Source organism: Guillardia theta (genome assembly GCF_000315625.1).
Source record: "Guillardia theta CCMP2712 unplaced genomic scaffold GUITHscaffold_131, whole genome shotgun sequence".
Taxonomy (NCBI): domain Eukaryota; class Cryptophyceae; order Pyrenomonadales; family Geminigeraceae; genus Guillardia; species Guillardia theta.
Window position 1 is genome coordinate 74757 of NW_005434543.1, and position 11677 is coordinate 86433.

An 11677-nucleotide genomic window follows, 5' to 3' on the forward strand; every position below is an offset into this window, starting at 1 on the left:
GAGAGACTAACGTTAACTCTAAGGCGAGCAACCGCGTCTCTCACGAAGAAGTTGAAAGCTTGAAAGTCATGTAGTCAGAAGCTAGCGTGTTGTCAAGTCCTGCGACAAACCTGATATCCTTCGGTCGTTCACCCCTCTCTTGAGGCCGTTGAGAACAACCTGCCACGATCATCATGCGTCTCCCTCATGGGGGAGGCAAGCAAGGGACCTTGGGTCCTCCCGTCTTTCCTGACTTCTTCTGCTGAATCTCATCTTCCTCGACCTGAGCTTTGATAATCTGCTCTCAAGTTTAACCCCCCTCCCTCCCTCCCTCCCGTGTAGCTGCTGACCATCTCTCGTTCGCTCAACGGCATCGTTCTCCACATCTCTCCGATCTGCTTCATGCGCTCGGTCTGGTTCAGCTTCGGGTCTTTCTCCTTGAGCTTCGATGTCATGGCCTTGACAAACACCTGGTACCTGAAACCCCTGGAGCGTCAGGCACCTTCAGGCAGGCACACGGGGCTGTGCTGGCTGACCTGCTTCTTTCTTGGCCCGCGGGTCTTGTCTCATGTATGATGACAGGAGCAGCAGCTGAGAGAGGGGAGTAAGAACGCGAGCATGCTCAACGGGGCAACGACCTGGTGCCACTGAAGGCACGTGGGATCCTGTCCCGGACTGAAACGGGACGCGGGACCCCATTCCAGCAGTCTTCTTTGACGCGTTATCGGACATCATGCCACGTCATTGGGTCTTTTCATGTCATGGTGGCGGCAAGGCCGTGTCTCGTCAATCGGCAAGGGAGCGAGACGCAGGCGTTGTTATGGGCATCGCGCCGATCTAGCAATCTGATAGTGGAAACGAAGTCAGAAGAGCGATATCGCATCACATTTCATAGCAACATCGTCATGAACTTGTTGCTAGACTGACTCAAAGCTGTCAGAGTCGTGATTCCCTATCAACACTCACGATCCCAGCCCGCATGCGCGCACACTACGTCTGGCACATGCTGACAGTTAAAACTCTTCTCTCCTCTTCTCAACAGAAAGTTCGACATCGCTATCACTTCCTACTAATCCACACTGCACTGCAGTGACGACAAGATCCGCTCGCCTGACCATCGCCGCTCGCCTCCATTCATCCCCTTCTGCTCCCCGTCGCATCTCGGCTCCATCCTCCCATTTCGTGCCCCCTTCTTTTTTACCCCCGCCATCGCTCACCCCACCCCCTTTCCACATTCCCGAAACTACCCCACCCTAATGCTCTAGTCACCATACTAGGATTCTTGTACCCCTGGAAGTTTTGACCCCACCCTCCAATTTCTCACTCTATACCCCTATTTCACAACTTTACACACAAACCTACCCCCATTTGTTCATCACCCACCCCAATATATATCCAAACTATTCTGTCGACCCCTGTCCACTAAACCTTCATTATACCCCACCCCCTCTCAGAGAATCCATCTTAACCCCCACCCCCCATCTTCTCTCATTATTCCCTCGGTTCTTCCTCTCCTTCACTCCCTCCTCACTCCGTACCTACCCCTTTAACAACCCACCCCACCTCCATGTACCTTAGCGGAGACCCAGGAGCTCTTATACCCTACCCTTTGGTGCCTTACCGTACCCTGAGTCAACCCGCTTTTATTACCCCTACCCGTGTGCCCTTGGCTGTTAAGCCCCAGGACCCCCACCGAACCACTTGAGTACCCCTACCAACACAGAACTAAATTATTGTTAATTATAATATTAGTTATAGTAATCCCCGTGACGTAGTTTTCAAGGATCTTTCCCCATTACCACCTCCTGTTTTGACCTGACGCAGGTGTAGATAGTAGGGGTGGGTCCCAGGACGGGGTTTTTTTGGGGGTCATTTTAAACCTTTGGAGCTGACCACCCCTGCGGCAACAACCCCATGATCGAGGATACAAGGGGTAAAAAGGGGGTGAGAGGACGTGCACCCCACCCCACCACCTCGCCGGACTCTTGATATGCCAGGGGTTCTGTAATGCTAAATTTGGGGGGTGGGCAAGGAGTCAAAAAGGGGTGGCGTCAGCTGACTACCCACTGAATTAAAGCTAGGGCACCGCTGGCAAAACTACCCTACCCCTCCTTCCCAGAATGCTTGCTCCTTCAACCACCCCCACCTTGCAAGATATGTGCACTTGCAAAAATGCTGACCCGAACGGTGTGACAACAACCCCACCCCACCCCCCAAAATGATATATTACAAGGGGTACTCACAGGGTTGCGAGGCGTCTTTTAACCCCTGTAGAAAGCACCCTCACCCCCAACTTTCCCACGCTCTACCCCCTCACTTCCCCTTGGCATCTTCCGCTCTCGGAGTCATTCACCTCCCACACAGCACCCAACGAATGCAGGAAGAGGACCCGGTAGTAGAAATACGAATTCTAAACGAAACCACTTGTTTTCATGTCAAGAGTCTTCAATATCACAACGTTTGGGGCACTTCTGTCAGCATGGCTGTCATGGATGAAAGTTGCAATCACTGCAACTCCTTGAGATTCATCGTGTAAGCCACCGGCTACTGGCCGGCTATGGCAGCGGCACCGCCGCTTCTCTCTAAGAGTAATAAACCTTTACTCAAAGTTAAGAATAAACAAGCGGATCATCCGATCATGGCATCAGTGCCACCGGCGTGCTCCGCCGGGCGGGCCCACTGGCTGGCAACCAAGGGGGCGGGCCCAGCGGCGGCCCCGGCCGCCGCCCTGCAGCGCCTTTACTCAAAGTGCCAGGCACGCGGTCCGGTCACTGCCGCGTCACCCGTGCCACCGGGATGATGATCGGATCGGCCCGCCGCCGGGGCGGCCGCCGGGTGTGGCATTCCGAAGTTCACTGAGCCTGGCCCATCAGTAACTTAATGATTCGGAGACACTCGGCATTCTAGGTTGAATGCCGGATACCGTACGGCCGGAGCCCGGCCTCCTTTGAGTTGAAAGAAGCACTGTGACTCCGACTCCGACTGGCCCGGCCGGCCCCCGCCCGGACCCCCGGGGGCGCGGCCCGCGGCAGTGCGAAGCCTGGATAGTGTGGTCAAACTTCGTGATACGTGACTGGTCAAATCAGCGGCCGCAATGGAAGTGCGGGATGGGTCTAGAGGAGACCCGGGCGGGGGGAAAGAGAGGGAGAGGGAGAGGTGAGGGGAAGGGAGAGAGGGAGAGAGGGAGATTACTGTGTAAGGGGAACTTGTGCCCGAGAGACAGACTGAGGCCAGGAGGGAGGAGATCTCAGCTGACAGGGGGCGAGGTAGAGGGACAGATTCCTCTATCCTCGACCATCTGATCCGTAACCAACTGCTCCTGTTGCTCCTCCTGCTCCAGCCTCCTCGTCCTTCTGCTTCTTGTCTTGTCGTCAAGGAATCGTTTGTCAGCATGGGGGGCATAGTGATCCTGAGATGGATTCTTCAAGCTCGATGCCTGACAAAGAAAGAAATGAGCGGTCTATTCGACCGGGACAGTTAATCTTATTGAGCAACAAACTTGTCTCCTTCAGACGTCTTCGACATCCTGACGTCAAGCTGAACGCAGATGGAGACTGTTGAGCGAATGGTAGCACATGTATCTGCTGCTGATGCCAAGGAGGTCAAAGATGAGCTGAGGTAAGATATATCTTTGGGTCGACAAGCATGCAGCTTGCGCGTTTGTGTGTTCTTTCTCGTGAGTTTGACGTTCCTTCACCTTAGGAGCAGAGGATGGCTTGACAGGAACGTCAAGGTTGTGCTGATGAGCATCAGCGACATTGACAAGGGCGTGGTCATAGATGTGTCTTCACCTCAAAGAGTCGATCCTCGGGATGCTCATTGCGTTTTCCCCCTCACTGATAAGTTCTCGTCAGAAAGGTCCCACCAGGAAACCAACGGCGTGAGGCAATTTGAAGTCGCTGGACAACAAGTCACAGTGAGGAAAGTCCTGTACAGAAGCATCCAAGAGCAAGGGAGGAAGGAGAAGAAGAAAGAAGACATCGCTAAGAAGGAGCCAAGACAGGCGTCTCGGACAAGCTCAACAAACAACGGCTGGGGTTACAACAAGTTCCACGGGAGCTGGAGGACAGTGAACAAGTCAGGAGAGCAGGAAACAGGAGTCATCCCGAGTGTATCGGGAGAGGACCACGTTGCGATCAAGGTAAGGGAGGCGAAGTCGTAGTCGACTCTCCTCAAGGTCTGAGCAGGAGGCTCTTGCTGAAGGAGAACCCTTCATCATCCGTGGACTGAGCATGGGGGCATGTGTCGGCCGATGGACCGCCGAGTATCTTCACGAGAGGACCACGGACAAGGTCCTCGCAGCAGGCGTCCACGTCTGCCCTTACAGGACCGTCGACCTGGCCGGGCATCGCCTGCCCAACAGCAAGAAGAACTTTCACTTCTGCGAGATGACCTTTGTCGACTTCATTCGCCGCTGCAACCCGGACAAGTTTCAGCACCTCCAGCCCCTTCCTCCCGTCGTCGAGGAGGGGGAGAGGCTCTACCTCCGCAGCGTCGCTGCTGGGCAGGATGCTGCCAAACGCGCCTCTCACATCCACGAGACTTTCCCGGAGCTCGCAGAGGACCTGACGCTCCCTGCGGGGATAGTCTATCCTCCTGCCAGGTACCACAGCTCCGTCCTCCGTGTTGCTTCGGGGATACTGAACTTTGGACGCACTACGATGTCATGGACAACATCCTCATGCAAGTGAGCTCTTGCTGACAGCACTCCCCCTACCACCCAGCTCGTGCTCGTGCTCCTGCTTCCTGCGCCTGCTCGGTCCACATCCTCAACCCAGATCTTGCTCCTGCTCCTGCTCCTGCTCCTGCTCCTGCTCCTGCTCCTGCTCCTGCTCCTGCTCCTGCTGCTCCTGCTCCTTCACCTCCACCTCCAGCTCCAGCTCCTCCTGCTTCTACTTCTCCCCCTGCTCCTCCGTCTCATCTGGCTGCTATCCGCAGGTGACTGGATCGAAAGTCGTCACGTTGTGGCCGCCAGTAGAGGATCAAAACTTGTACACTCAAGGGTCGTCGTCGAGGGTCGAGAGCATCTCCAACCCTGACCTCGCTCTTCATCCTCGCTTCTTTGAGACATGGCAGAGTCGGCTCGAGGGAGAGCTGAAGCCGGGAGATGCAGTCTACATACCCCCACTCTGGTTCCATCATGTTCGGATGCCCTCCTTCAGCGTTGCCGTCAATGTCTTCTGGTGAGTGTCTCCCAGCTCCTCCCCTGCTCTGAACCCTGCTCCCTCCCTCCTGCACTTCCTTCGCTCCTTCCCACCGTCTCCTCGTCTCTGCTTCTCCCTCTTTCCTCCTCCTCTTTCCTCCACTTCGTTCCTCTTTCCGCGCTCCATATGTGCTCCCTCACTTGACTGTTCTTGTCTTTGTTCTACCAGGTGCGGGTCTAGCCCAGACCTCTACAACCCCAAGGACTTGTACGGGAACAAAGATTTGCCTGTCCTTGACCAAGTGAGAGGAGGAGGAAGAGGAGGAAGAGGAGGAGCAGGAAGAAGGGGTGGAGGAAGAGGAGAAGCAGGAAGAAGGGGTGGAGGAAGAGGAGACGCAGGAAGAAGGGGTGGAGGAAGAGGAGAAGCAGGAAGAAGGGGTGGAGGAAGAGGAGACGCAGGAAGAAGGGGTGGAGGAAGAGGAATTCGAGGTGTGGATGGCAGAGGAGGAGGAGGAGGAGGAGGAGGAGGAGGAGGCGGGAATTTTGTTTTCCCCGCAAGCTGAGCCCAGACAGGCGCTGGCACTTGCGGCTCGAGCTGGAGCATCGCTCTCCAAGATCCCTCAACCCTTTCGCAGGTTCTTGTTGAGCTCCTTTGATGCACATGATGATGGTAGAGAAGGGTGATGGTGATGCTGCTGCTGCTGCTGCTGCTGCTGCTGATGATGATGATGATGATGATGGAGATGATGATGATGATGATGATGATGATGATGATGGAGATGATGATGATGATGATGATGATGGCAATCATGATTTCTCATTGTGACTCGCGTGCTTGCTTATCTCATATCCTTGACAACAACGTGAACCTGCAGCTTCTACGCTCGACGAGCGGCGCACGCACTCTTGAGGGCAGCTGAACAAGCCGACAGTCGAGCAGAGGACTCGTCCTTGCCAGAGGACGCGGGAGAGGGAGGCCTGCTGGAGGAGGACGTGGCGGGTGCGCTCACAGGCAAGGTCTGCATCGTGACAGGAGCAGGAGGAGGGATAGGATGGGAACTTTGCCTGCTCCTCGCGCGCAGGTCGAGCATCTCGTTCCCTGTCCTCTTCTCCTCATTCTGCCTAGGGGAGCGACGGTTGTCATGGCCTGCAGGAGACACAGCGCGTCTGTACATGACGAGCCCAGCTTGACCCGAGCTGGGAGAGCAGCTGGACGAATCCGAGGACTCACTCGAAATCATCGGGTGGGATGACGACAAGCTTCTCTGTTACTGACAGCTGGGAAGGTGTTTGTGGAAGAGCTGGACCTGGAGCGACCTGATTCCATCAAAGACTTCGCCAAGAGGATCTGGAGTCGCTTCGGGTCTCCCCAGCTGGGACCCAGCTGCCGCTGACCCGAGGTTGCCAGGAAGATCCATCTCCTTGTCAACAACGCTGCCTGCGCGCCTGCGGTGCGGCAGGAGACGGAGGAAGGGATGGAAGCGCAGGTAGGAGGACAAGCTCGGGCCTGACTACCCTGATCGCCCTCCAGTTTGCTGTCAATGTGCTGGCTTGCCATCGGCTGATCAAACTCTTCCTCCCCCAGCTCGGTATCCAGCAGGTTGCCACCTTTACCGCCTCTCACAAACCTCCTCAGAATCAGACGACAAACCCTGTCACATCCTGAACGTCGCGTCCAAGTATGCTGGCAGGCTACAGGTCGGCGGATAGCTGGACGTTTAAAGTTGAAAATGGTGACGCCTTTCTCAGCACGAGGACCTTCAGTTCTCTTCGCGGCCCTACAGCTCGCATGCTGCTTACATGCAGGTGGAGTCGAGCTGGACTTGATGCGTCAAGACTTTGACACCTCGCAGTCCAAACAAGCTCTCCGGATGCTGACATGGGGGTGGGCAGACAAGCTGAGAAGTGATGGGGGGACGTGACGAGGCTGAGCTGAGCTGATGGCAGGCACTTGCGTGAAGGTGAACGCTTGTCACCCTGGGGTTGTGGCGGGGACGAAAGTCGCGACGTCGCTGGGGCTACGGCAGGGAAGTCAAACCGCCAAGGTGACGAGAGAAGGAGCGAGAGAGAAGGGATGAAGTCATGTCACGCTGCAGGAAGCTGCCGAGAGTGTAGTCAACATCATTACAAACGAGGTAAGAAAAGCGAAAGAGATGATGATGATGATGATGATGATGATGATGATGATGATGATGATGATGATGATGATGATGATGAATGATAATGATGATGATGCTGATGATGATGATAGTGATGATGGAGATGATGGAGATGATGGAGATGATGATGATGGAGATGATGGAGATGATGATGATGATGATGATGATGATGATGATGGAGATGGAGATGATGATGGAGATGATGACGAAGATGATGATGATGATGGCCAATGTGCAGGAATTCCAAGAGCTTTCTGGCAAGTTCTTCGCGGACGGTTTGCAGGAAGAGTGTCAATGGAGAGAGGATCCGCAATGCCAGGAGCTAATGAGAGCGTTGGACGAGTACAACTGACAACAAACATCATCGATTCCTCATGTGAACCTTTGGTCTTTACACTCATTTACATATTCACATCTTTCGCATTCTTTTCTCCTCAAATCTTGAACTTGTCGAATGGAACCACCACCGTCATGCTCTTTCCTCTCCCTTGCTCCTTGTACTCGATCCTGCAAGGCCCATCAACTCCCCAGCTGACCCTCCACCTCTCACCTCAGCTGTAGCCTCATGGGCCTCTGACCATGCAGCTGATTTGCCAGCTGTATCCTGAGCGAGGAGGACCCCTGACAACCCTTGTCAAACCTTCCCAGCTCGCCTTTAGCTCACCTGTCTGCCGGGCGGAATGAAGGAAGAGGAGGATGGACCCTGTGAGGTAGGTAAGGACGGAGAGGAGGGAGGAGGAGGAGGAGATGTCGACGAGGCAGCAGAGAGTGCTTGTGTTCCAAACCTGCAGATCTATCAGCCTGAAAACCACCACCACCTCGTCCTCGTCCTCGTCCTCGTCCTCGTCCTCCACCACCATCTCCTCGTCCTCGTCCTCCACCACCATCTCCTCGTCCTCCTCGTCTTCCACATCCTCCTGCTTGACACCTCCCCGTCTCACCTGTGCCTGTCGCAATAGTAGCCTCCATCCTCCCTCGTCTCCCTCGCTGGCTCGCAGAGAGGAGGAGACGGGCGCCTTCGGGCTCGCGGCAGGGGAGGCGGACGAGTCGCGCTGAGGAGCCTGAGGAGATTCAGAGATGACGTGGCAGAGGGGAGGATGACCTGTCGTTCAGCTGGAGTAGGAGCTTGGAAAGTTGGTCCAGCCACTGCTGGGGGGCTGACTACCGGTGTCCTCTCCAGCTGGGCTCTTGGTGAGGTGATACCACCTAGAACGCTCCTCCTGTCTCGGCTCGGAGGGACCGACCTCCCCCTCCCCTTGGACGACATCGCCTGGTGGACCCTCAGCAAGACTAAGAGAGGAGGGATGGAAGGAGGAAGGAAGAGGGTAAGATGAAGAGGAAGAGAAGGAGGAGGAGGAGGAGAGGGCACGCGAGGAGGAAGCATAGAGGAGACCTGGATCTTGAGAGTGCCAAACGAGGAGGTGGGAGATGTGGGCGATGAGGTAGCAGGTCTGCTGGGAGTCAGCTGGGTACTCGTCGGCACCTGCTGCGAGCTGGTTGCGTCCTCGTTCAGAGCGACTGAGCTGAAGGTAAGCAAGAGCACCAACGGGGGTGACCGACCTCGTGAAGGCGCAGCAGCTGCAGGAGCCCGAGGAGGAGGAGGGGCGAGGGCGAGCTGGGGAGCAGCTGAGCCGCGGGCGCCATGGGCGGGGATGCGCAGGGCGGGAGTGAGCTCGGGGCGTCGGAGAGGAGGGGGAGGGAAGGAGGAGGGGGAGAAATCTTCGGAGAAGGGGTTGAGGACAAGAGAAGCAATGGCAGGAGAGGCGACGATGGAGGTGAGAGGGTCGGAGATGTCCGGAGAGGCTTCCTCCTCCCGCAGGATCGGCGACATGGTGAAGATCCCCGCTCCCAAATGCTGCTGCTGCTGCTGCTGCTGCTGCTGCTGCTGCTGCTGCTGCTGCTGCTGCTGCTGCTGCTGCTGCTGCTGCTGCTGCTGCTGCTGCTGCTGCTGATGGTATGTTGTCTCCATCCCTCTTTCCTTCGCTTCCTCCCTCATTGCACCCTGTTGCTCATACGGATGCACGAGCAGCCCTGCTGAGCGGGTCGTCGCCGCAAGTACTTGCGCGCTGGACGGAGGAGGAGGAGGAGGAGAGTCGAACTTGATCTCTTCCTGCCCTTGATTGTGCTGCTTCCTTTGACCCTCCACTGCCCTGCGCTCCATCTTGTCGCACGCTTCAGAACCAGCAGCATGTTCAAGCACCTTCACCTGAGCTCTTGGCGCTGGCCCCTTGCCCCTCACAGGGATTCCGATCTTGATGTCAAACCCGCCAGCCCGAGCAGGAGGAGGGGGAAGAGCAGGAGAAGAGGAGGAGGAGAAAACCGCTCCCTGCGTCCGCCCCCAGTTCTCGTCCGGCTTCGCCGCCACCTCGGGGGCAGAGAGCTTCTCAGCTCCTGCTCGCAGTGCCGAGCTGAATGGGGCGAGCTGAGAAGACAAAAGTCGCAATGAGAGAACAAACTGAATGATGAACGACTTACCTTTGGTATCGTTCCTCCTGCTCCCTTGCTCCTTGCTCCTGCTCCTGCTCCTGCTCCTGCTCCTGCTCCTGCTCCTGCTCCTGCTCCTGCTCCTGCTCCTGCTCCTGCTCCTGCTCCTGCTCGTTGCTGTGGCAATGGAGCAGGTGGGGCAACTTGATGTGTCGAATGCGCTTGTTGTTCAGCTGCCTCCCTCCCTCCTGCTGTCTCCTTGTGAGGGACTTTCGCTGCTCCTCCGCGCTGTCCTGGCTTTGGGATCGCCTGTCCGCACGAGGTCAGCCGGAGGAGGAGGAGGAAGAGGAGCATACTCACAGGGATCTGAATGCGCAAGGGAGAGCGAGGAGGAGCGATGGCAGGTGGAGCAGTGATGGAAGAGGAGGGAGGAGGAGGGAGTGACGAGGAGGAAGGGGGAGGAAGAGAAGAGGGAGGGGGTGGGGGGATAAGTTTCGAGGCAGGAGGAGCGATGGGAGTGGCAAGGCTGACAGAGGTTGGAGGAGGCGAGGAGATGGCAGAACGAGGAGCTGGTAAGATCGATGAGGAGAGGGGAAGAGGAGAGGCAGAGGGAGAAGAGGCGGAGGGAGGAGGAGGAAGGAACGAGGGGGTGCGAGAAGACTGAGCTAAGGAGGAAGGAGGAGCAGAGGAGGAAGAGAGAGCAGAGGGAGCAGGAGGAGCAGGAGGCAGGCTGATCTTGACGATCTGAGGAGCGGCAGCAAAGGGTTTCTTGAGCTCCGACAGGTCCTTTTGGAAGGGGGAGAGGGAAATGGAGTGGAAAATAGGGAGAGTGGAGAGAGGAGAGAGGAGAGAGGAGAGAGGAGGAGGAGGAGGAGGAGGAGGATAAGGGAAGGAAGGAGAGAGTGCTGTTGGTACCTTGTCTTGAACTGATCGACGAATTGTGAGGAGACAACAAACTCTCTGATGAAGGGATCGAGGGAGGGCGGGAAGGAGACTGTGAACAAGACAGAGCTCTCTCCTTCCTGCTGCTTCAGGGCTCCAGAGCCTTGCGGGGGAGGAGTGCTGGACAAAATCTGCGCCGCAGTCGTCGCATCCATGCTCGTTATTATTGTTGCTGCTGCTATCGTCGTCGTCGTCGTCGTCGTCGTCGTCGTCGTTGTAGGTACAGGAGAGGTTGTCGGCAGCGGATTTGTTGTCAAAGATGGACTTGATGGAGGAGGAATTCTCCTCCGCCAATTCAGTCTCGCGGGTTCGACAGCAGAGGAACTGCGTTGGGAGGGAGAGGGAGAGGAGGAGGAGGAGGAGACCTTCCAAGAACAACTCGATCCTCCTCCATCGCAGATCGCATCTACAGAGACTTGAACGAGACTGGCAGCAGCGGGCTCGACTGTCAAGGGAGAAAATCTCGTCAGCGATGGAAGAGAAAGGCAGCTTCAAGAGGAGCAGGAGAGGAGGGAGGGGAAGCAGTAAGTACGAGGTGGAGGAGGACAAAACAGGTGGCAGAGAGGTTGAGGGTAGGAATGAAGAGGAGGAGGAGGAGGTCAGGAAGGGGAGGGAGGTAGAGGGATACCTGTACGAAGTTGGCAAGATAATCCTTCTGCATGAAGTCACGAGTCTTCTTACGAAGTCCTGGAGAGAAGATAAATACATGCTGTGCAGAGCTCTACTTTCAACACACCCGAGGTTCCAGGCTTCTGACCGCTGTAAGGGGTCGTGGGTTTGGTGGTCACCTTGAAGATATCCGGTTGTCCTCCCCTCAACCTCCTGCAAGAGAAACAAATTCAGAGGTACACATCACCAACTCCGAGAGACTGGCATCACATGTTGGTAGAGCTGGTCGTCGCCAAGCTAAGCCTTCCAAAAGGGCTGCAAACAACAAGCAGACATTTCAGGTTGAAATAAGCGTCGCATGCTGATATATGGAAGGTGATTCGCATAGCGCTGCTGAATATTGGTAGAACAAAGCATAGTG

General features: G+C 56.1%; 3 protein-coding genes across 3 annotated transcripts in view; 1 reads left to right on the plus strand and 2 right to left on the minus strand.

Annotated features, from left to right (window-relative positions):
• The window catches only part of GUITHDRAFT_118619 (hypothetical protein), a gene marked incomplete at both ends in the record, with an annotated part of 4637 nt that extends 3923 nt beyond the window's left edge, over positions 1 to 714 (minus strand). The window contains 5 exons of the mRNA XM_005822101.1: positions 133 to 159; positions 209 to 277; positions 330 to 465; positions 516 to 570; positions 618 to 714. Coding sequence (XP_005822158.1) covers positions 133 to 159; positions 209 to 277; positions 330 to 465; positions 516 to 570; positions 618 to 714 — 384 coding nt within the window. The remainder of the gene's footprint in view (positions 1 to 132; positions 160 to 208; positions 278 to 329; positions 466 to 515; positions 571 to 617) is intronic.
• Positions 715 to 4211: 3497 nt separating this feature from the next.
• On the plus strand, positions 4212 to 7633 carry GUITHDRAFT_158760 (hypothetical protein; the record flags this gene model as incomplete). The annotated part of the gene is made up of 6 exons (XM_005822102.1): positions 4212 to 4604; positions 4918 to 5162; positions 5352 to 5424; positions 5696 to 5757; positions 5998 to 6013; positions 7604 to 7633. 6 exons carry the CDS (start codon positions 4212 to 4214, stop codon positions 7631 to 7633), a joined length of 819 nt encoding a protein of 272 aa, XP_005822159.1.
• Positions 7634 to 7715: 82 nt separating this feature from the next.
• The window catches only part of GUITHDRAFT_118622 (hypothetical protein), a gene marked incomplete at both ends in the record, with an annotated part of 9881 nt that continues 5919 nt past the window's right edge, over positions 7716 to 11677 (minus strand). Inside the window, 10 exons of the mRNA XM_005822103.1 lie at positions 7716 to 7788; positions 7832 to 7902; positions 8067 to 8342; positions 8384 to 8461; positions 8765 to 9689; positions 9757 to 10014; positions 10621 to 10778; positions 11276 to 11334; positions 11384 to 11469; positions 11527 to 11571. Of these exons, the coding sequence (XP_005822160.1) occupies positions 7716 to 7788; positions 7832 to 7902; positions 8067 to 8342; positions 8384 to 8461; positions 8765 to 9689; positions 9757 to 10014; positions 10621 to 10778; positions 11276 to 11334; positions 11384 to 11469; positions 11527 to 11571 (2029 nt within the window). The remainder of the gene's footprint in view (positions 7789 to 7831; positions 7903 to 8066; positions 8343 to 8383; positions 8462 to 8764; positions 9690 to 9756; positions 10015 to 10620; positions 10779 to 11275; positions 11335 to 11383; positions 11470 to 11526; positions 11572 to 11677) is intronic.